Source organism: Sceloporus undulatus, chromosome 2 (genome assembly GCF_019175285.1).
Source record: "Sceloporus undulatus isolate JIND9_A2432 ecotype Alabama chromosome 2, SceUnd_v1.1, whole genome shotgun sequence".
NCBI classification, from domain to species: domain Eukaryota; kingdom Metazoa; phylum Chordata; class Lepidosauria; order Squamata; family Phrynosomatidae; genus Sceloporus; species Sceloporus undulatus.
In genome coordinates, this window is record NC_056523.1 from 125,060,227 (window position 1) to 125,081,259 (window position 21,033).

Consider the following 21,033-nt stretch of genomic DNA (forward strand, 5'->3'; position numbering starts at 1 on the left):
AACACTTTTTTTCTTTATCCTTTAGAATGGGCCTGACCATGGGGTTGCATGTTCAGATTTTGGGTTTTTGGCCTTTGGGTTTGAGTTCTGGGGTGGTATGGTCATGGGTGTGATGATTTGAGAGTGTGGGGTGTGACTTTTGAAAGTCTGGCCTTGATTTGATGTGGGCCATAGAGTGTGGTTGCTTTTTAGATTTGGGGTTGCTTTGGTCATGGCTGTGATGATTTGAGAGCAGGTCCTCCTCCTCCTTCCCCTGCCTCACTCTGAGATGCCAAGACCAGCAACACTTTTTTTCTTTATCCTTTAGAATGGGCCTGACCATGGGGTTGCATGTTCAGATTTTGGGTTTCTGGCCTTTGGGTTTGAGTTCTGGGGTGGTATGGTCATGGGTGTGGGATCTGAGTTTTGCAAGTCTGGCCTGGCTTTGATGTGGGCCATAGAGTGTGACCATGGGGTTGGTTTTTTAAATTTGGGGTTCTTTGGTCATGGGTGTGATGATTTGAGAGTGTGGGATGTGGGATCTGAGTTTTGCAAGTCTGGCCTGGCTTTGATGTGGGCCATAGTGTGACCATGGGGTTGGTTTTTTAAATTTGGGGTTGCTTTGGTCATGGGTGTGATGATTTGAGAGTGTGGGATGTGGGATCTGAGTTTTGCAAGTCTGGCCTGGCTTTGATGCGGGCCAGAGAGTGTCACCTTGGGGTTGGTTGCTTTGGTCATGGGTGTGATGATTTGAGAGCAGCTCCTCCTGCCTCACTCTGAGAAGCCAGAACCATCAAAGATAAGAAAAAAAACTTTTTTTCTTTATCCTTTAGAAACTTTAGAATGGACCTGACAGTCATTGTTAAGCTAATTAGTGCCTGAGGCAACTTTGTATTACATTGTATTGTAGGGTACTTAGCTTAATAGGCCTCTATTGTGCCTTTGTTTTGACTTGCAGGTTCTTGGAACGCATTAGTTATTTTCAATGGGAAAAGCGTTTCGGGTTACGAAATTTTCGGCTTACGAAAGAAATAGCGGAACGAATTAATTTCGTAACCCGGGGTACCAGTGTATTTGAATGATTTTGCATATGAACTAATGCTATGCAATTGCTTAGTCATTTCAGAATCCTCTATGCAAATAACTTCTATTAGTCTAATAGGAAATATGATGATCACCTGGCCTCACCTGCTCCTGTAATTATACAAGATTGTTATGTTTTGTGAGTAATTAAATATACAATCTGTCTGCCATCTCTGCTTTGTTAGAAGCAAAAGGCTACTAAAACACACAAGCTTGCCTTCTTGCATTGGTGCTAACACTCCAGTTGAAATCATCTTATATAGGAGGACTGGGAAAGACTTCTACCTGAGGCTCTGAAGAGCCGATACCTGTCACAACAGACAAACAAGCAAACAGGTGGACTAATAATCTAACTTAGTACAGTGGGCCTTTGGTATACGCGGGAGATCCGTTCCGGACCAACCCGCGTATGCCAAAATCAGCGTATGCTCAAGTCCTATTTGTCCTCAACGGCAGCGTGCGTGCACGCGCGCTGCCATTGAGGACAAAAGTCCCTCCCTCCCTCCCGGTCCTTGAACTGCGGCAGTGGAGGAGGAGGTGGCGGCGTGGCGACAGAGCAGGTAAGCAGGGAGGGGAAGGGGGAGGGAGGGTAGGTAGATAGTTAGATAGGTAGGAGGGAGGGAGGGAGGGAAAGAGGGAGGGAAAGAGAGGGACTTTTGTCCCGAATGGCGGTGCGCGTGCATGCGCGCCGCCATTGGGGACAATTTCCCCGGATTTGCCATGTGCGTATGCTCAAACCCGCGCATGGCAAATCCACGTATAAGGAGGGCTGACTGTATCAGGAACCTTTGAATATATGTCCACTAATGGTTGAAGAGCTTACAAGTTGTGGCATTTATATTGGTAGTTACAACTTCTGAACATATAGGGACCAGCCAGGACAGCATAACTCACAGTATATGGAGAAGGACAAGTGTAGCACACATACCTTAGCAGTGCCATTAGCATACATCTGGATCATGTTCTCTGCTCCTTGCTTCACCTTCAGCTCAATGTTTAGCTGCTTTTCCAGGCCAGCAATGCGATTTTTGGTAGCAGTTGACCGGCTCAGGCTGCCTGGTGACTGTGGGGCATCTGGAAAAATAACCAGCAGGAAACAAAGAGGTTAATGAACAATATAAATACTAGAAGGGAAACATCTTGATATTTGCATAGTAGGTGGGGAACAGGTGTCACTTGCAAAGCTGGAGGGTTTGCTATGGCAGGGGCAGCTTAGAACAGGCAAGATTCATACATTTTTATCCTAATCCCAGATCCATTCTTTATCTTAGAATCCACATGAGTCAACAGTGTGATGCAGCAGCTAACAAGGCCAATGCGATTTTAGGCTTCATCAATAGAAGTATAGTGTCTAGATCAAGGGAAGTAATAGTGCCACTCTATTCTGCTCTGGTCAGGCCCCACCTGGAATATTGTATCCAGTTCTGGGCACCACAATTCAAAAAGGACTGAGAAACTAGCGTGTGTCCAAAGGAGGGTGACTAAAATGTTGAAGGGTCTGGAAACCATGTCCTATGAGGAAAGACTCAGGGAGCTGGGGATGTTTAGTCTGGAAAAGAGAAGGTTAAGAGGTGATATGATAGCCCTGTTTAAATATTTGAAGGGATATCATATTGAGGAGGGAGTGAGCTTGTTTTCTGCTGCTCCAGAGACTAGGACCCGGAGCAATGGATGCAAGCTCTAGGGAAAGAGATCCCATCTCAACATTAGGAGGAACTTCCTGACAGTAAGGGCTGTTTGACAGTGGAACACACTCCCTTGGAGAGTGGTGGAACCTCCCTTCTTGGAAGTCTTTAAACAGAGGCTGGATGGCCATCTGTCGGGAATGCTTTGACTGAGATTGGGAACAGTGCACCAACCGCACCATCCTGAGCCCTACTACATGTGGGTGGCACCACTATTGAACAGCACTGCCCATAGAGGGGGAGTGTTGATGACGTGTGGGTTGCTCTTACAACGTAGAAAAAGGGGCTGCTCTAGGCGGCTCCTTTTTTGCTGTGCAGTGGTGCCTCACCGTTTGGTTGTTGCAGCAACACTACGCAGCAAAAAGGGGCTGCATTTTCCCGCCCATCTGTCTCGGCCCTTAGACATACCAGTCAGTAAATTTTATTTCAGCCCATTTCACAAGTTTTGAAACCTCTTTTCTGGTTTCCTGCCCAAGTCAAATTGTCACTTTTTAATCTTCAAGGCACTACACAACTTGGGATCTGGTAGCCACCTAAGGGACTGCCTGCTTCCAAATTAACTCAACCAAACTTTTAAGATTTAAGATCTTCTCTAGTGCCACAAGCAGAGGTTCATCTCAGTGTGCTGGACCCATGGCCATTCAGGTGGTGTCCAGTTTGATGATCTGAATTTCATTTTAATGTGCCTTGCCTTTTAGTTTACTAAAAAGTGATGTCGCTTCCTTCTTCTTTTACTTCTAATTTCTGTTGTAAGGATATATTTGCTGTTTATGGATATATATATATACACACACACACACACTGTTTTATCAGTATGAATAGTATGGTATAGTGGTTTGAGCATGAGACAATAACTCTGGAGACCAGGGTTAGATTTGCTGCTTGGCCATGGAAACTCACTGGGTGACCTTGGACGAGACACACACTCTTAGCCTCAGAAAAAAAAACTGTTATAGGTTCACCTTAGATTCACCATTAACTGGAAATGGCTTGAGAGCACATAACAACAACAACAACAACAACTATATAATGGATATATTTGTTCAGATACTGCTTCAAAATCTATTGTAATTTTGATCCATATAAGTTTCTTGGAAATCTTTTGAACTGTGATAACAGGGTGTGCAGATTTAAGCAAATAATATATAAAACAAATATAATTGCATCAACCAAAAGTTATTACAAGTATCCTTATTATTTTTTTAAAAAAAAAAGCACAATGTATTTCATTGGAACACAAAATCAGCCTTACTAGATATACAGGAATTACCACAAAAAAATTAAATGAAACTGAATAAGACTATGTACTTCTCTATGACAAATCAGAAAAGCAATTACTTTCCTTTAAATTTTAAATGTAAAAGGTTAAACAAGGGCATCTGTCAGGCCCAACAAGAGAATTCTCTTATGTTCTCTACCCAACAGCCCATTGCCAACAAGACTGCCAATGGGAAACAGCTGAGTTCATTTAACTAGCATCTGCATATCTCTGGATGCAAAGAACACCTACTACTATAGGCCTGATTGAGTATGATTTAACCTATGACAGTCATTTGCCTTTCAGATGAGCAAATGACATCATCCCTGTTCCTTGGAATACTGCTTTTAGGATTGATGCCTACTACTGAAAGACTTCTTTTTGTGGCACACATCAAAGGCTTATAGCTTTCAAGAGGCTATGTTTAAATTCTGTCTCTTTAAATTCTGGACTATACCTTACATCATGTGGAACAAGCATTACACAATGGTAAGGCCATAACATTCCCGATTAGTGTTTTCCTTATTTCCCCCGCCCCAAGACAAGGAATCAACTATGAGATTGGGAGCCTGTTCTTGAGAGCAACTGCCAGAACTGCTTGGCATTCACTACTGTGCAATGTAGTACTGTATAAAGCAAGCCAGCTGGAGTGAACTCTTAAAGAAAAGGGGACCTCAGATCTTTTAAGCCAAAATACCACTAAGAAAATCCTAGATTTCCAAAATGCTTGCTTAGAAAGAATACTTGCAGTATTGTCAGCAATAACAACACCACAGTCTCTGTGCTAAAAGGGGATAGGCTTAGACATGTGTACATCTAGAACTCTGCCATCAGCGGTGGCCAGGGCTGGATGTTTTTATGTTGTCTATAAAAGAATACTGAAAAGCAGAATGTAGTTTCTTACTTCTGTTTGAAGGAAGCACTGAGCCTGGAGACCAATCTACTTCTAGTGCAGAAGAAATTGCCACACCCACAGCTCATATTCTTTCTAGTCTAACTATTCACTGCACAAGCTTTCTCTCCTCCCCCTTCTTGTGGTTTGTACTTTAGTGTGGAGACTGGTACAAAAGCCATCATTTCCTCCTTTTCCACAGTTGCAGGCAGCAGCAGCATCATATGGTGCAGTCCCTAGTTATTGTAACAAGCAAGCTTGCATTGGAAAGAGGTATCCTGAACTAAGCTCAAGGGGTAAGCACAAGTAGCAGAGACAGGAGGTGAAGCAAGGAGGAAGGAAGAGGAAAAAGGCAGATCTATGCATGTGTCCCATGGGATTCATTGTGGCTTTGCCTTTATTTGATAAAACAGGTGGAAGAAGGCCTGATCTTCCTGCTGTTGCTTGCGTCGCTAGTTAAACTTCCACTAGGCAGGCCAGATGCCAAGGTCTCTCCTCTACCCGCACCTGCCCACACCTCTGTCCACAATGAAAGACTAGCATAGCCAGCACTCGTAAGGAAAAAGAGGCTGGAAAGAGAAAGAAAGGGAGGAGCACAAAAACAAGCTTTGCAGTTCATCCCAAGTATAAAGTTTCACCTGTCACACAAAGGCTACAACAGATTAGGGTGTGGATGTAAAGAAACAGCATTTATACAAACAATGACTGGCAGCTAAGCAGAATTCTTCTGCACATGCAGCCACTCACCTTGGTCTAAGTTGTTATAAACATTTAGGAACTCTAGGTATCAAAGTCTGAAAAGGGTTGTATGATTTAGGTACTCCAATGCCACAGATGAAGCTACCATAAGTGGGACTAACTAAATTATTAGCATTAATAATTTCCAGTTTAGTGTTTGGTTTTCCAAAGTGTTTCCCACCAAAAAGGTAAATATACTACAGCATGTAAGTGAAGTGGGTAGAACCAGAATTAGTATTTTGTATTAATACTGTAAATAAGTGGCTAACAGTCTTATTCAACAAAAACTATAAAAATTAAAATAAAGGAATCAATCATCACATTCAAATTATTTTGGCATAATGAAAGAAATGTAAAGATTCCAGTTTAGAAGCATATGCCTATATCTGTAATTGATGCTGGTTTATCTGATGGAATAGCCTATTTCAGCAGAATTTGGTTGTGTCTTAAACCAATTTCTTAAAGCATGTAACCAAAATAAGCTGCTTCACACACTAGAATCATTTACCCAGGATTATGTATCCATCATAAATCAAAGCAGCACCATTATCAGTGCAGGACTATTTTAAATAATAAATGCCTTTTATGTTTAGAAAAGAAACAGCCTTCAGCAATCTTAGTTATTTTATACTCACTACAGATTCTCTTTCTATATACAACAAAACCCCTTTGGAAGGCAAGCAGATGCTACCAGACTATTTTATATATGGAACTTTATTTATTTAATTGTATGCACTTGTATTAAACAAACCATTCTCAGAATACCTACCACCAAACAGGAAGGAACAAACCCAAACTCTGTCAGTAAACTGCCTGATTTCCTTACCATGGGAGAAATCTTGTGATCCATCTCCACTGGTTAAAAAAAAAATCTGAACCCACCCCACAGTCTCCTCAATCCAGCCACATGATGTACAACCCTTTCTGGAGTGAAACTGCTGCTTTTAGGTTTTAAACCAGATTTAATAAAATTGCAGGTTGCTCCATATTCCTCTGGAAAATCTGGTACCTAGACTGGGCTGGATTCAAGTGGGTGGCCACCTGCTTTGAACCTAGCCACTTACTTGGGGGGGGGGGGGGAGTTCTTTTCTTTCACTGCTGCTACGATCTTCCCAGGCAAGCACACACACCCCAGCAGAGCTGTCAACCCCACTGTCAATATACTACTTGCGTGGCATCAGAATGAGGTGTCCAGCCATGTGATCAGCAATGGAGGGTTATCAATCTGACATCAGGACAAGCAACATGTGGGGATCTGGAGACATGCCTGGCTAGGACAATAGCAGCAGTGACTGAGTCAGCTTTGGCCTGGGATAAAGTGTGGACAAGAAGATGGCTCCAGATTACTTTTACATTGGTGTATGTGGTACTAACGGGTTGGCTCTGGGCAGCTCTGGGGCAAAATAATCTGATTTGCACCTGGATTATTTATGCTAGCATTGATGCACCCTTGGATAAGATTGGCTACTTTTTATCCTTTACTAGCAACACTTCACCCAAACACACCTTAAAGATTTTTTCTCTAGTCTCCAAACTCCTTCCAGCTAGAATCATCACTGTGTCAGAAAGAGTTTTTAAAGAAATGACAGCAGACAATAACTTGTGCACTTTGCCTCCAACTACTGCCTTACCTTGCTCTGAGTTTTTGCTTGCTGTTTGATACCCGATCTTTGACAACACTTGGAAAACCTGTATTTTTGGACTACATGGCCATGGTGATTGGGGAATTGAATGTCACAAACTTTTCCAAGTTCTGCTTCCTGACTTCCCAACACTACCCCCTTTGCCATTGCACAGACTTACCCCCCAGCTCTTCAGGGTCTTTGACAACAATATGTGCATTGAGATCCTGCAGTTGGTGATGCAGTGCCTCCAGCTTGCGGTTGGAGCTCTTGAGCAAATTCTCCACATTGGAGAGGTTCTTACGATCTGTGGTGGCTTTGCGTAAGTTCTCTGCGCCCTCTTTTATCTTCAGTTCCTTACGAATCTCACGCTTGATTTTCTCCTTTTCTTCATCCAGCTTCTGCTGTACACTGGTGTCTGAGAAATCTGAGCTCTGATCCAGACCCAAGTGTTCCAGCACTGACCAGTTCCCTGGATCACTCTACAAATGAAACATGGCAAAAAGGTGATTACAGACATCAGACCAGAGCAGAATAAAACCGTACTTATGATTTACCACATACATAGCACTGCTATTAAATAAGAAACAAAATCTTCCTGTCTTGTATCTATGGAAGGAGTGGAGGAGATGCTGAAATACACAGCCTTGAAGTTTGTAAAATTAACTCTATAGTTTAACATTATATCTGAATGAAACCACTGTGTCAAAATAAGGTTTTCTATGTACTAAAGAACCACAGGAAGAATGACATGATTGATGAGAATAAGCATCATAAACACTGCAAGTGTGGGTGGTTATTGATGTTGCTGTTATTTTAAAGATGCACAGCTTGTTTTTTCTGCATAAAAAGCCTCACAAAAGCACTTCCTAGACACATGGATTAGCTAACCATCATAGACAGTAAGATCCAGCAGATGATCATCAAGCCAATACTGGTGACCTCATACGCTAGGTTATACCTGCAACTGTGCTATTTATTCAAGTCTCAGACTCTGAATATTGTTGATTGTCACCTAAACAGCATGGAGATTTTCTTTCCATCTCATGGAGAAACAGCATTTTGTATACAGTAGTTACTATTAGTCTTTGCATTTGCAAGTTGTAAACACCTGCAGCCCATTCACACATACGAAAATTCTAATAGGAACCAGAAACAGATGGCAACAGAGCTGTTTCAAACTGCACCCAAATTCTAACAAAAAATTTCCAACAAATATGGAAAACAAAATAACAGCCACAAACTGAAAACATTCAATATATGTTCCAATCCCCAAGGAAGAGACCACTGCAGTAACCACTGATTATTGCTCTAATCTCACATTCAAATATTTTACAACAAAAATTGTTAACATATTTGAAGAGTAAAATGTCAGATGTCCAAGCTGGGTTGAGAGGCACTACAGATCATACTGCAGAAACACATTGGTTAACAGAGCTAAACAAAGAATTTCACAAGAAAATTAGCCTAGAATACAGCAAAGCCTTTGACAGTGTAGATTATGACAAACCATGGATAGCCAAAGAAAGGAGAATCCTGCAGCATCTGATGGTCCTCTTGCCTAACCTGTGCTCTGGACAAAAGGACACTGTCAGAGCAGAACATGGAAAAATAGAATGCTTTATAATTGGCAAGGGGATCAGACAAGACTGAAATTTAACATACTATTTAATTTACATGCAGAGCATATGAGGAAAGTTGGATTATCAAAGGAAGAAGGTGTAAAAATTGGCAGAACATCACCCAGAATGTAAGATAGAGCCAGCATGACTTAATGGTCTGAGTGTTGGACTATGACTCTGGAGACCAGGGTTCAAATTCCTGCTTAGCCACAAAACCCACAAGGTGACCTTGGACAAGTCACTTTCAGTCTCAGAGGATGGCAATGCCAAACCCCCTCTGAAAAAAATTGCCAAGAAAACACCACGATAGGTTCACATTAGGTTCACCATAAGTTGGAAATCACTTGAAGGCACACAACAACAACAACAACAAATGACATTACTAGTGAAAAATAGCAAAGACTTGTAATGAGTAATTATGAAAGTTAAAGAAGAAAACGCAAAAGCAAGGTTGCAGTTGAATACTAAGGGGTGGGGGAGGAAATGACCACAGAGGATTTAAATAACTTTAAAGTGGGTAATAAAGACTGGAAATGTTAAAGATTTTCTGTACCTCAGGTCAGTCATTAATCAGAATGGAGATTATAGAGCCTGTACAGACAGGCCAAAATAAAGCTTCTTTGGGTGACTTTGGAGGTAAATGATCCACACACCTTAAGAGGCCAGGAGCTGCGCCAAAGCTGCACTCCAGTCCTTAAGACCGGAGCATGGCTTTGGTGCAGCTTCTGACCTCTTAAGGTGCGTGTGTCATTTATCTCCAGGCTCTATAGTTAAGCAATTACAAGAAGTTTAAGACTTGGAAGGACAACTGTGAAGGAATTAGATAAGAACTTTAAGTTCATATATGTGATTGAATACCAACAACAGGCTCACCCATGCAATGGTTTGTCCAGTTTTTATGTTTGAATATGAAGAGTGGTCAGTGAAGAAAGCTGACAGCAAGATCTGCTCATCCCAAATGTGGTGCTTAGGAACATTTTTTTCTAAGAGGAATCTACATACACAGTCTGCTTCTGCCAACACTTTCCCCTCTTCTTCTTTCCTGCTCCAAAGCAAAAAAGGCCAGCAAGGATGGGACCAACAATTTGACTATGTGTAGTCAAAATTCTCTTGATGTCTATCATCGTCATCATCATCATCATCATCACCACCACCACCATCATTGTTTACTTCTAAAAAGTAAAGGTTTTGTGTTGTATTTAAATTGTACTGTTTTAAATGTGCTGTTTGCCACCTTGAGTCCCTATATTAGGAGAAAAATACTGTATTTACCTTTCTTCTAATATAGGGACTCAAGGCGGCAAACAGCAAATTTAAAACAATACAATTTAAAAACAACACAAAAACATTACAAAAGTATAAAAGTATAAATATAAAATTTAATTATAAAGTGCTACAAAATTTTGTAGCCTATACTACAAAATTACCAAGCATTCCCCCAACTTCCTTCCTCCTTAGAAAGTGGCATGATTGCTATGCAATTGCATGGATGATCTCTCCCCCTCCCGCCACCTGCCACGTTTGTGTCTTCAGCACAGGGAAGATGGTTGGCCATATGTCAAGTTCACCAAGAGCAGTGCCACATTCAGAACAAACATTTTTTCTGAATACTTTATATATTCATTGCAAAATGGTTAACCTTTTAATACCAGTGTTTTAAAGCCATTGTTTTAACCCATTTCATCACCTTGATATTTAATACATTACATAGGTCTGCAAAACTGATGGTCATTAAAAAATGTTTTTAATGTATGTTGGTTTTATAGGAATCTAGCATTCTAAATCCAAAAATAATCTCAGATTTGCTCCATCACATACAACTTTTTCACAACCTGCTTTGACGTTTCTGCATTTTAATATTTAACAATGAAATGATCCTGCAAAGAGTAGGATTGGGTTGTCTTCTAACAGACTTTCAAAACGTTTTAATTCACTGATGTGAAGCCCAAAAATCCATTCAAAAGCACCAAATGAAAACACACTGCAGCAGCAGCAGCATCTGCAATTAAAACCGAGTAACAAATTACCTGACAAAAATACTGAGGTTGTGAAAGAACTATGTATGGTACGACATTTTTATAATATTTTTTTAATTCAGCATCCAAAAATACATTAAAAACAACTACAGTATTGAAAAAAGTATTTTAATTGCAGACCCATGTTATATGGATAGTGTTTATTTATAATCAGTCACCCTGGCCCCACATGGTAGACTTAAACAAGCCACTATTCTCTCTGCCACCAATTTATTTAGATAAAATAATATCTATCTACCTTGCAGAGATATTACAAGAACAATTTACAATATTTCTGCAACAGTTTTAACACACTAAGGCACTACATAAATGTTGAGTACTGTTTAAAGCTCTCAGACTACCAGACATTGCATGGAAAAGCTATTTGAAAAGAGATGGAGGAAGAGGAGAGAGGCCTTCATGCAGCAATTTGACAAGAGACCAGAAATGTGAGAACAGTTTCATGTCCATAATTTAACACTGGACTATTTCAAACCATAGTTAACATTAACCACAGGTAGCTGTGCTCTGGTGACACAAGAAACTGTAGTTGATCTAAACCAGAAGTGAAAACTTCCAGCCCCCCTCCTCACAACCATACTGGAGAAGGGTGAGCCTAAGGCTTGCTGTAGTTCATCCCTGACATACTAAACATGATGTAATGTTATGTTATGTGGCCAAGCTCTTTGGGCAGGAACAGTGAGGTAGTGCTCGATTTCATTTACAGCCCAGTCTGTTTTCAAATATTCATGATTAGGGTTGCAGCCTGAATTTATCAGCTTTTGTCCCTTTGTTCCATGTTGAACCCAGTGCAGAGGCTTTTGTTGTAAAGTGTGCATTAATAACAACTAGGCACAGAATTCATGCAAGGACAAACAAAATAAGGGAAAGAGCTATTTGCAAGTTATGACTGTGGCACAGACCACCACCAGCCCACGCGAGGCTACATAGACCAGTGGTTCTCAACCTTCCTAATGTTGTGACCCTTTAATACAGTTCCCCGTGATGTGGTGACCCCCAACCATAAAATTATTTTCATTGCTACATGCAAATATGTGTTTTCCGATGGTCTTAGGCGACCCCTGTGAAAGGGTCGTTCGACCCCCAAAGGGGTCCCGACCCACAGGTTGGGAACCACTGACATAGACAAATCATAAGTAAGATGACAGACCCATATCCTGGAGTGCATGCGCAACACATTATATCATAATCTGTTGTTCTTGATCTCAGATGCCTGGTAGAGTGATACAGTAGTCACTCTCTTTTCCTCAACTCGTATGATATGAAGTGTCTTCCTCCACAGACACATCATCTACTGTTCACATTGCTGATACTTCCGACATATACAGAGTGGCACTGTTCCTGCAGATCCAGGTAGCATGTTGCCCACATATGCCCCAGAAGTGCAACACTTGCCCCTTCTTGTACACTACACATAGGCATCATGTGACCCCTGCAAGTTTCTTCCATGGGCTGTGTGGTTAACCAAGCTATGGCAAAATTTCCTGCTGCCACTCAGCCATTTGGTGGACTGTGTGAAGCATGACTATAATGAGAGGGCAGCAAATGGTTGAAATGTTGTTGTTATTGTTAGTTTATTTATATGCTGCCCTCTTCCTAGCAATGGGATTCAAGGGGCTTGTAACAATTGAAATGAAGTTAATATTTGTTGTTGTTGTGTTCCTTCAAATCATTTCCGTTTTTGGCGACCCTAAAGCAACCCTATCATGGAGTTTTCTTGGAAGGTTTCTTCAGAGAGGGTTTGCCATGGCCATCCTGAGCCTGAAAAAGTGTGGTTTGCCAAAGGTCACCCAATGGGTTTACATGGGCAACCCAGAATTTGAACCCTGGTCTCCAGAGTCATAGTCCAATGTCCAAATTACTTACCATGGGTCTTAAAATGGATAAATTATAGATAAAAGCATAATCCAATAAAAAAGTAAAAGACTTCAAAGTGTAATTAATCTAAGTGAGTCAAGTATGGTGTTTTGGTCTGAGTTGAGAGGCAATAGTTCAAATCTTCAATCAGCCATGGAAACCCAACAGGCAACCTTGGGCAAGTCACACTCTCTCAGCTTCAGAGGAAGGCAATGGCAACCCCCTCCCCTAAAACATGAGCTAAAAACACTCATATAAATATAAATTCATGCTTCTTAGTCCTGTTCCAAATGGAAGAGCTTTTGGAATTCCTCCTGGACAGAAGGCTGAAATGTAGGAGATGTCCTAGAAAAGGAGGACCTCTGGTCAGCCTGGTTGTGTGCCCTTGGGCAAGTCACACTCTCTCAGGCCAGGTACGGAGTGGCACTTTGCACCGCCCTGGGGCAGAAAGTAGGGCTCAGTAGGGCAGAGTGTTCGCACACTCCTGAACCCTACCACACCATGATGACATGCCTTGTGCACTGCGTCCAAACAGTGGATCGCTGCCGCACCATGTGGTTGCCACGGCAATGACCCAGGGAGAAAGGGGCGGCTGCCCCTTCCTCCCAATCTGTACAATCTTTCAGTCTCAGAGAAAGGCAGTGGCAATCCCCCATCCTCTCTGAACAACTCTTACTAAGAAAACCCTGTGATAGGTTTGCTTTAAGGTTGCCATAAGTCAGAAACAACTTGGAGGCACACAACAACAATAATTACAAATAGTAATTAAATCAGTATAATTTTAAAACTCTCCATCCTTCCATGCTGAGACTGGAGAATGAGTCACTGATAGTGTGTATGTGTGTGGCTTGACATACCAGCCATTACCATGTATAGGCCTTGTGGAGAAAAAACAGTTGCCTTTTTGTTTACTGCTTTTTTTTCTGCCAGCTCTACAATGTTCAGAGGAATGTCAACAGGCATCTCCTATGTACACAGACAATTGCACATCAGGGTAAGTTGTAACATATTGACAAGGCAACACAATTCTCAAGCCACAAATACACTTCAGGACTAAACATGAACATCCAAATTTCACACTCATGCTGCAGTATTCCTCCACGTCTAACTGCCCAATTAGACCAGGATTCATGCCCACTTTACTGCCATATTGATTTATGACAGACCATAAGCTTGTTCCCCAAACACCCCCACCCTCCACAACTATTCAAATTATTCTAAACAGAGAGAAGAAGGGTCAGTTAATATCACAGCCTCCTGCTATTCCCTTCCAAAAGGCAGTACCTCCGGTTCATGTTCAGAGTTTGCATCAGGGTCCGAAAAAGACATCCTGGCCCCAGGAGAGGCCCAGCAGCCACTGCCAGGCTCCTCTGCTCGCAACTGTGTGCTGGCTACACCCTCACTTCCTGCCTGTTGATTCAAACAGTTCTTCTGGCCTGTGTGCAAACAAACCACTTCCTAACAGAGTTCCTGTATTTGCTGGCAGTATCGGAACACTAGCAAACTGAAGGGAGTAACGGTGGGGCCTATGTGCCCCCTGCTGACTTTCCACATGCCATCCCATTTCCCTTCTGAGTGAACCTGAAAAGGGGGAAGCCAAATCCAAATACCATGAAAGGGCAACGTATTTATTTGGACCAACTGAAATGTAACATTATCATGTATAATTTTTGAGTTCACTAGAACTTCATTCAGCCTGGATGATGATTTATTTACACAAAAGAGTAACAGACAGCTGGGCATAATGCTGTAGCCCAAATGTTGCATTTGTAGCACTTATGGTATGGAACTTAATCTGCAGAACTCATATGCCACATTTAACTGCATTAGGCTATACTGGAAGGGTGGGCAATTGCCAAAAATGCCAAACAAGCAAGCAAAAAGAAATGTTGCTTTGAAAAATAGGTGGGGTTTTGGTGTTAAATGTGTGTCTGTGTGTATGTTTGATTTCCCAGAGCAGCAATGGATCTATTTTGCTAGGAAAACCAAGGAACGCAGGGGAGGTAGGGAGTACTGGAAACCACAACAATTGGAAAACAGTGGGGGTTTTGTGGGGGGGGGGGGTTGACATGTGGGCCCAAGCCAACTATACTGGATGCAGAGAGAAGGACCAAAGAACAATGTGTTAGTCGTTACCAAAACTGGATGGCAAAGGAGATGTGTGTTCTATTTGTTATACGACAGGACAAAGACTATGGGAATGTAAATGTCAGAGGACCAGGCTATCTGACAGACTGTATCCCTCATATGAGCCTGACCAAATCCTGAGATTTTCAGGTGAGGGCCTACTTTCAATCTTACCACCTTCATAGGCTCTGGAACGCCTTTCCTAGAATGGCTAGATGGACCCCTTCTCGCTATCCTTCTGCCGGCAGGTAAGAACTGTTTTAATTCTGGCAGATATTTGAGAACTAAAGGTTTTAAAAGGAAGGGTGTCTAAGGTGCTGTACTGTTTCAACTGTACTGTTGTTACTGTACCTTTTAACATTTTAAATGTATGTTGTAAATTGTTTTAGTGTGGTTAACAGTTTCATTCTATTTTAATATTGATCTTTTTTATTTTGTAACTATGCTGTATTTGTTTTCATTTGTAAGCTATCTTGAGTGCTGGCTTTGAGCAAAGGGTAAGGCAGAGAGAAAAGTGGTGGTGGTGGTAAGAACAAAAATAACAGTATGTGAAAGTGAGATCCTTACAACACTGGCCAGAGAAAATAAATAAATAAAATACAACTTTTATTTATATTGCACTCTTCTGTAGCAAGACAATCAGAGGGGCTCACACTAAAATGTCCACAGACAATATAATATATAAAATTACAAGAGTATTGTACAGTTATGTAGAGGAAACCTGAGTTCTAGTAATTTATAGCTGGAGTCCCCAGCTGTTTTTGCATACATTACAGGAAACTTTGCAGTGTTCCTTCTCTCCCAGGGTCTGGCACAATTGTAACTGGTTTTGTGTTTAAATTGGACATTCCACGCAAGTGTTATTATTTGTAACTCTTCTCTTGTTATTTGTTGTTGTGTGCCTTCAAGTTGTTTCAGAGCAAGTTTGCCTTTACCTTCCTCTGAGGTTAAGAGAGTGTGGCTTGCCCAAGGTTACCCAGTCGGTTTCCATGGCTGAGCAGGGATTTGAATCTTGCTCTCAGAGTACTAGGCCAACACTCAAATCACCACCTCAATGCTGACTCTTCTCTTATGCTTCCTCATATTTGCAATAATGGATTCAAAAGTGTCTGTGAAGTTTTCATCCCCCTCTCAAATCACATTAATTATACGCATGACATTTTTCAAAGAAATAGCAATGTTAACTCCTGTAGTATATAAAAGAAAAAAGGAGGGAGAGAAAAAAAGGAACATGGCAGTGCCTTTAAGACTAACTAGTTTTTATTTTAGCCTGAGCTTTTGTTGGATATAAACCCCCTTCTTTGGATGCAGTACGAAGTGACCTTTTTGTAATTAAGTAATTTCACCTTTATGGTTTCAATCTCTAATACACAGGCTCTTAGCCTAGTTGTTACCAAGAATAAATTATAGTCCAATATACTGATTGATTGCTGATGGGCAATCTCACAATGGAGTAATAACTCCCTAACAGTATCTTAAAATGATGGTTTCACATTTTAAAACTGCATGATTTTTAAGACTCCCATTTTAAGGATCGTTCAGCAGGGGGGGGGAACCCCAAACCATGGGTCTAAAAAAAAGCTGCTTCCTGCTCTGCGTTCCAGACATAGGCCTCATCTGCACTCCAGTAATAATACAGTTTGACAGAACTTTAACTTCCATGAGCTGAAATTATGTTGTTTTGTGAGATATTTAGTCTTCTCTGTCAGAGAGCTCTGGTGCCACAACGCACTATATAGCAATAACATTTCTATACTGCTTATCAGTGAACTAGCACTCCCTAAGCAGTTTACAATATGTAAGCCAATTGCCCCCAACAAGCTGGGTACTAATTTTAGCAACCTACGGAAGGATACAAGGCTGAGTCGACCTTGGAGCCCTCCTCTAGGATCGAACTTACAATGTTGTAGCTGCAGTACCAGCATTTCAACCACTGTGCCACTAATGCTACAAATCTCAGAATTCCAAAGGATGGAGCCATGGCAGTTAAAGCAATGTCAAACTGCATTCGTTCTGCAATGCAGATGAGGCACCTTCGGGCCAGGCAAATATACATCTAGAATAGGTAACTTGTGGGACAACCCATGTTATTAAAAAATTGACATTGGTGGTGGTGGCAGGATGAGAGCTGACACTTATGTTTTTGAATTAAGAAGAAAAGTATGAGATGTCCTCCTACAGACTGAGGAAAAAAGCACATTCAATCTCATTTTGTCCCTGAAGTGCTTTTCCATCTCCCAAAGGGACTTTGATGAGGGATTCAAATATGCAGTCCTCCACCTGTGCTCTGATTTGGAAGGAAAAGTAACTTTACAGGCCCCTGAATGGAATGACCTTCTGATCTGGTACAGGAGATGGCACATCTTTCTGTTGATAACACACACACACACACACACACACACACGCAATTGTGAGCACAGAGAGAAATTGGAAGGATGGATTTTTAGTAGGGCTTTAGTGCAGGGTCTTAATCCAGATCAGGAATCCATTCTAATTGGGGGGCCCTGTCACTAAAAAGAAAAGGTTGCCACCTTAAGCATGCTTTATTCAAAACTATTAGTGATATACTCTTGTCCCTCCATATTCACTAGGGTTAGGGGCACAAGACCCCCGTGAATATGGAAAAACTACAAATAACAAAAACACCATATTTTTATCGGAGAGTACACCTCTCTTGGAATCTCTAGGATTCTGTAGGACAGACATTGACCATAGAACTGCACTGGAGGAGCTACAAATGCCTACTGGAATATTCTCTCTAGGAATCTCTAGGTCTTTCAGTGAAACTTTTAGTTAAAGTTGACCACTGGAGGACCTAGACATTCTTAGAGAAAACATATTAATCAAATCTGTGAATAATCAAATCCACAAATATCAAAGCCATAAATACCTCTGTGTGTGTGTGTGTGTGTGTGTGTGAGAGAGAGAGAGAGAGAGAGAGAGAGAGAGAGAGAGTACTGTAATGAATAATGTTTGTGGAATTTACAGCTATCAGGGCTGCAGTGGTCAGCAAAACTGCTGCTTCAGTTTGTACCAAAACTCCATACCATTGAGTAAAAGGAAAGCAAACAGCTCTGGGTAACTATCACAAAGGTAAATCAGAAAGACCTTTCTGAATCACAGCCCGATAGACCAAATTCCTTTGGAGCCATCCTATGGAGATGTGGAAGGGAAGAAAAGGTTTATGTAATTATTATTTGGTTTGCTGTTACCCACCTCGATCCTCAAAAAGGGAGAGGTGGGATACACATCATCATCATCATCATCATCATCATCATCATCATCATTATTATTACCTGACAGTTTGGCTCAACTGAAACTGCACTTGCAACTTGGCCTTCTTGCAGTCTAATGTGTATATGTATGAACTGCCTCACTCAGCTCTGGGCTGGAATCAGGCCAGGTCACAGTCTAAACAGCCTCAGTGCTTGTTATGGACACCTCTTTATGCAATGCAGGAAATGGAGCAGTTGCTGACTCATTCCACTTCCTTCAGAGTCAGAGCTGACCCTAACGTAGTGGTGCAGGGCTATGATGCAGAGATCAAGGGAGGAGACCTATTTAGCTGCCGTTGAAGCAGCACAGTTAAGGAGGACACTATGCAGCAGGAAAGAAGGCAAATCTTTTGTTCACTCTGTCTTGTGTGGTTTCATATACCCTGGAGATAGAAAAGCTATGTAAGTTTCTGGAAAACTCACAGGACTCCTGCCTGCAACACTCTAGATGAATCAAGCCAAGCTGACGCAGGTAGGGAGAATCAAACACATAATCTCCCAGCAACCACTGCCCATTTCTCCTACATGTACTTCGTACATTATTTATTTTAAAAGTTTTAGTCCACTTCTCAGGCAAGAAGGGTCCTACAGTAGGTGAATAAGAGACAATCCTTGCCATTGGCTTACAATATGAAAAGACAAAATACTTATGGAAAATGGAAAGCAGGAGGAAAGTGCAGGGGGTTAGATAGTCTTTCAACAGGGCTGGTGTTACATGCCTGCTGCTGGAATGGCCACAGGTGGTAACAGCTGACAGAAGAGCTTGATGGGGTTAGATTTTGTATTATTAGAATTTTGTATTGAATTCTGCAGAGAAAAAGAGAACATGGGATTGTGCACATTTCCAAACATCTACATGCAGCTGAGCTTATACTAGGAAAGACAAGCTGAGAAAGCCAACAGTTTTGTCCAAAGCAGAGCAAGAAAAATGTCATGCCTTCATTTGACATTCTATCACAGCCAATGACTAAGACCATACATAGCCAATGACTAAACACTGTTGGCACTCCAGGCAAGGAGTGTTAACTCATCCCTCCTTCCTTTAAAGAACCTGAAGACATTAAGCAAAAACAAGGTACTGTACATATGATCTTGCACTCTTTGGGCAGAATGCACAGTCCACAGACTCCCAACACCTGAGTCATCCATCCAAGCTGCCTATCAAAAAAGCACAATGCAGGTTTGTATACAAGTATGATAATACACAGAGGAACATAGAAGCTGAGTGTCTTTGTCTGCTATGTGCTAGACAGCCTATTTTCATCCATTGCTATGCTGTTGGGGTTACAGATGAAATAGCACTACACACAGATGTCTTCAGCTAGCAGTCACTTATTAAAATCTCTTGAAACACAGAGCAACAGCTAACTTTCCTTTTAAAGGAACTGCTTAACTGCATGGGTTTTCCTTGGTTGCTAGCATATTCCTACCATTTTAGGACTGCCCTGGCTTCTGTGCAGATTATATGGACTCCATCTGCTCTTCCTTATGTTGTCCAAAATGGAAAGCCAGCATGGTCTAGGAGTATGGAGGCTTTCTGGGGCTGCCTTTCAGAGAGGCAGTGTGTTAACAAGTTACATGCCACACAAGTATTTGTTAAGACTGTGCGTCAGTGGGGAATCTCAGGCCCAAGGGTCAAATCCAGTCCTTCTGGGTTGAAAGCCAGCCCTCTGGGCATCCCCAGGTGGCCATGCTTCCTGCTCTATGGCACCCTTTTTTTGGCAGTTTCCAACTTTTTAACATTTTCTTTCCATTCTGTACAGCTGAGATGATTATCCTAAAATGGGTGGACAAAGTGCAGCCCTAACCCTGCATGAAGCCCCAGAAGCATTTTTCAGACCCCGCCCTGGGCCCAGACAGCCCCAGAACACAATTTCTCAAATAAAAAAGTAAATTGCCTCTCCTAGAATACATCAGTCAAAACCAAAACTTTTGAAAACTTATTTTATTTCATTTTTCGCCATCTGGGTACACCTGGATGTACCTAGAGATGGAAAACTGGCCCTGAGAAAATTGCCCACCCCATCCTAAGGCTTAGTTATTGGCAACCACAGCTTTAAACTAAAATATTCTGAAATCCCCCCCCCACACACACACACAATTTGTCTTTAGCTCCTCCCACACTGGAATGCAGTCCCTGAGAATGTCTCTTAAATTTAATTCAGCTCTTAGGTTGAAAGAGTTATTCCACCTCTGCATATAATCCAAATTATACAGCAGGGAATCAAGTGGTTTTGAAGAATGAATTATGGAGCACCTTACGTCATGGGCTAGATCCCAGAAAGGAGACAGTAATCTGTTAGGACAATTCAATCTAGCAACTCTTGCTGCAGCACAAAATGTTAGCAAATTCCCTACCCCAGGGTTAAAAAAGCAAGTTAATGGAGTAATTGCCCAGAAACAATTAAAAATCAGCTTAAATGCAGCTTTTGGAGGTAAACCATCATCAGGAGTCAAAGTACCTAGATTATCTACTGGATTTCACTTTACTCATAAGTAAGAGGAAAATGATTTATAGTACATCAGCTCAAGTAATCAGATCCAAGCTCCGCAGCATGTATGTGTGTTCTTCTTGCCTGTAATATAGTACAATGGTTTTGTTGACTCCAGCTCTCATATCTACCATGACCACAGCTTCAATTTGTCAGACATGTATGTCCCCCCACCCCCCACTATACTTTACAGGTTCTACATTCATTTCAGTTCTGGTATTACACAGAGATACTTTCCACACAATTGTAGCTGGCTTCTTTCTACCTTCTCTACATGTTTGACACACATCCCACCAGGGAATCAAACAATGTTTCTGTAATATTCTGTATTTATACCTGTCTTGGGTTTTCATTTTAATTTTAACAT

General features: G+C 41.5%; 1 protein-coding gene across 2 annotated transcripts in view; it reads right to left on the reverse strand.

Annotated features, from left to right (window-relative positions):
* Positions 1-21,033, reverse strand: part of PKN1 (protein kinase N1) — a 96,655-nt gene that overhangs the window by 23,019 nt on the left and 52,603 nt on the right. Inside the window, exons 1-3 of one of the 2 annotated variants that reach the window (XM_042449275.1) lie at positions 14,057-14,197; positions 7,439-7,739; positions 1,991-2,136 (exon numbers count right to left, since the gene is read on the reverse strand). In XM_042449275.1, the coding sequence (XP_042305209.1) occupies positions 1,991-2,136; positions 7,439-7,739; positions 14,057-14,101 (492 nt within the window). In that variant the 5' untranslated portion in view covers positions 14,102-14,197. Of the gene's footprint in view, positions 1-1,990; positions 2,137-7,438; positions 7,740-14,056; positions 14,198-21,033 lie in introns of those variants that run through there. The other variant, XM_042449276.1, reaches the window with a different exon arrangement.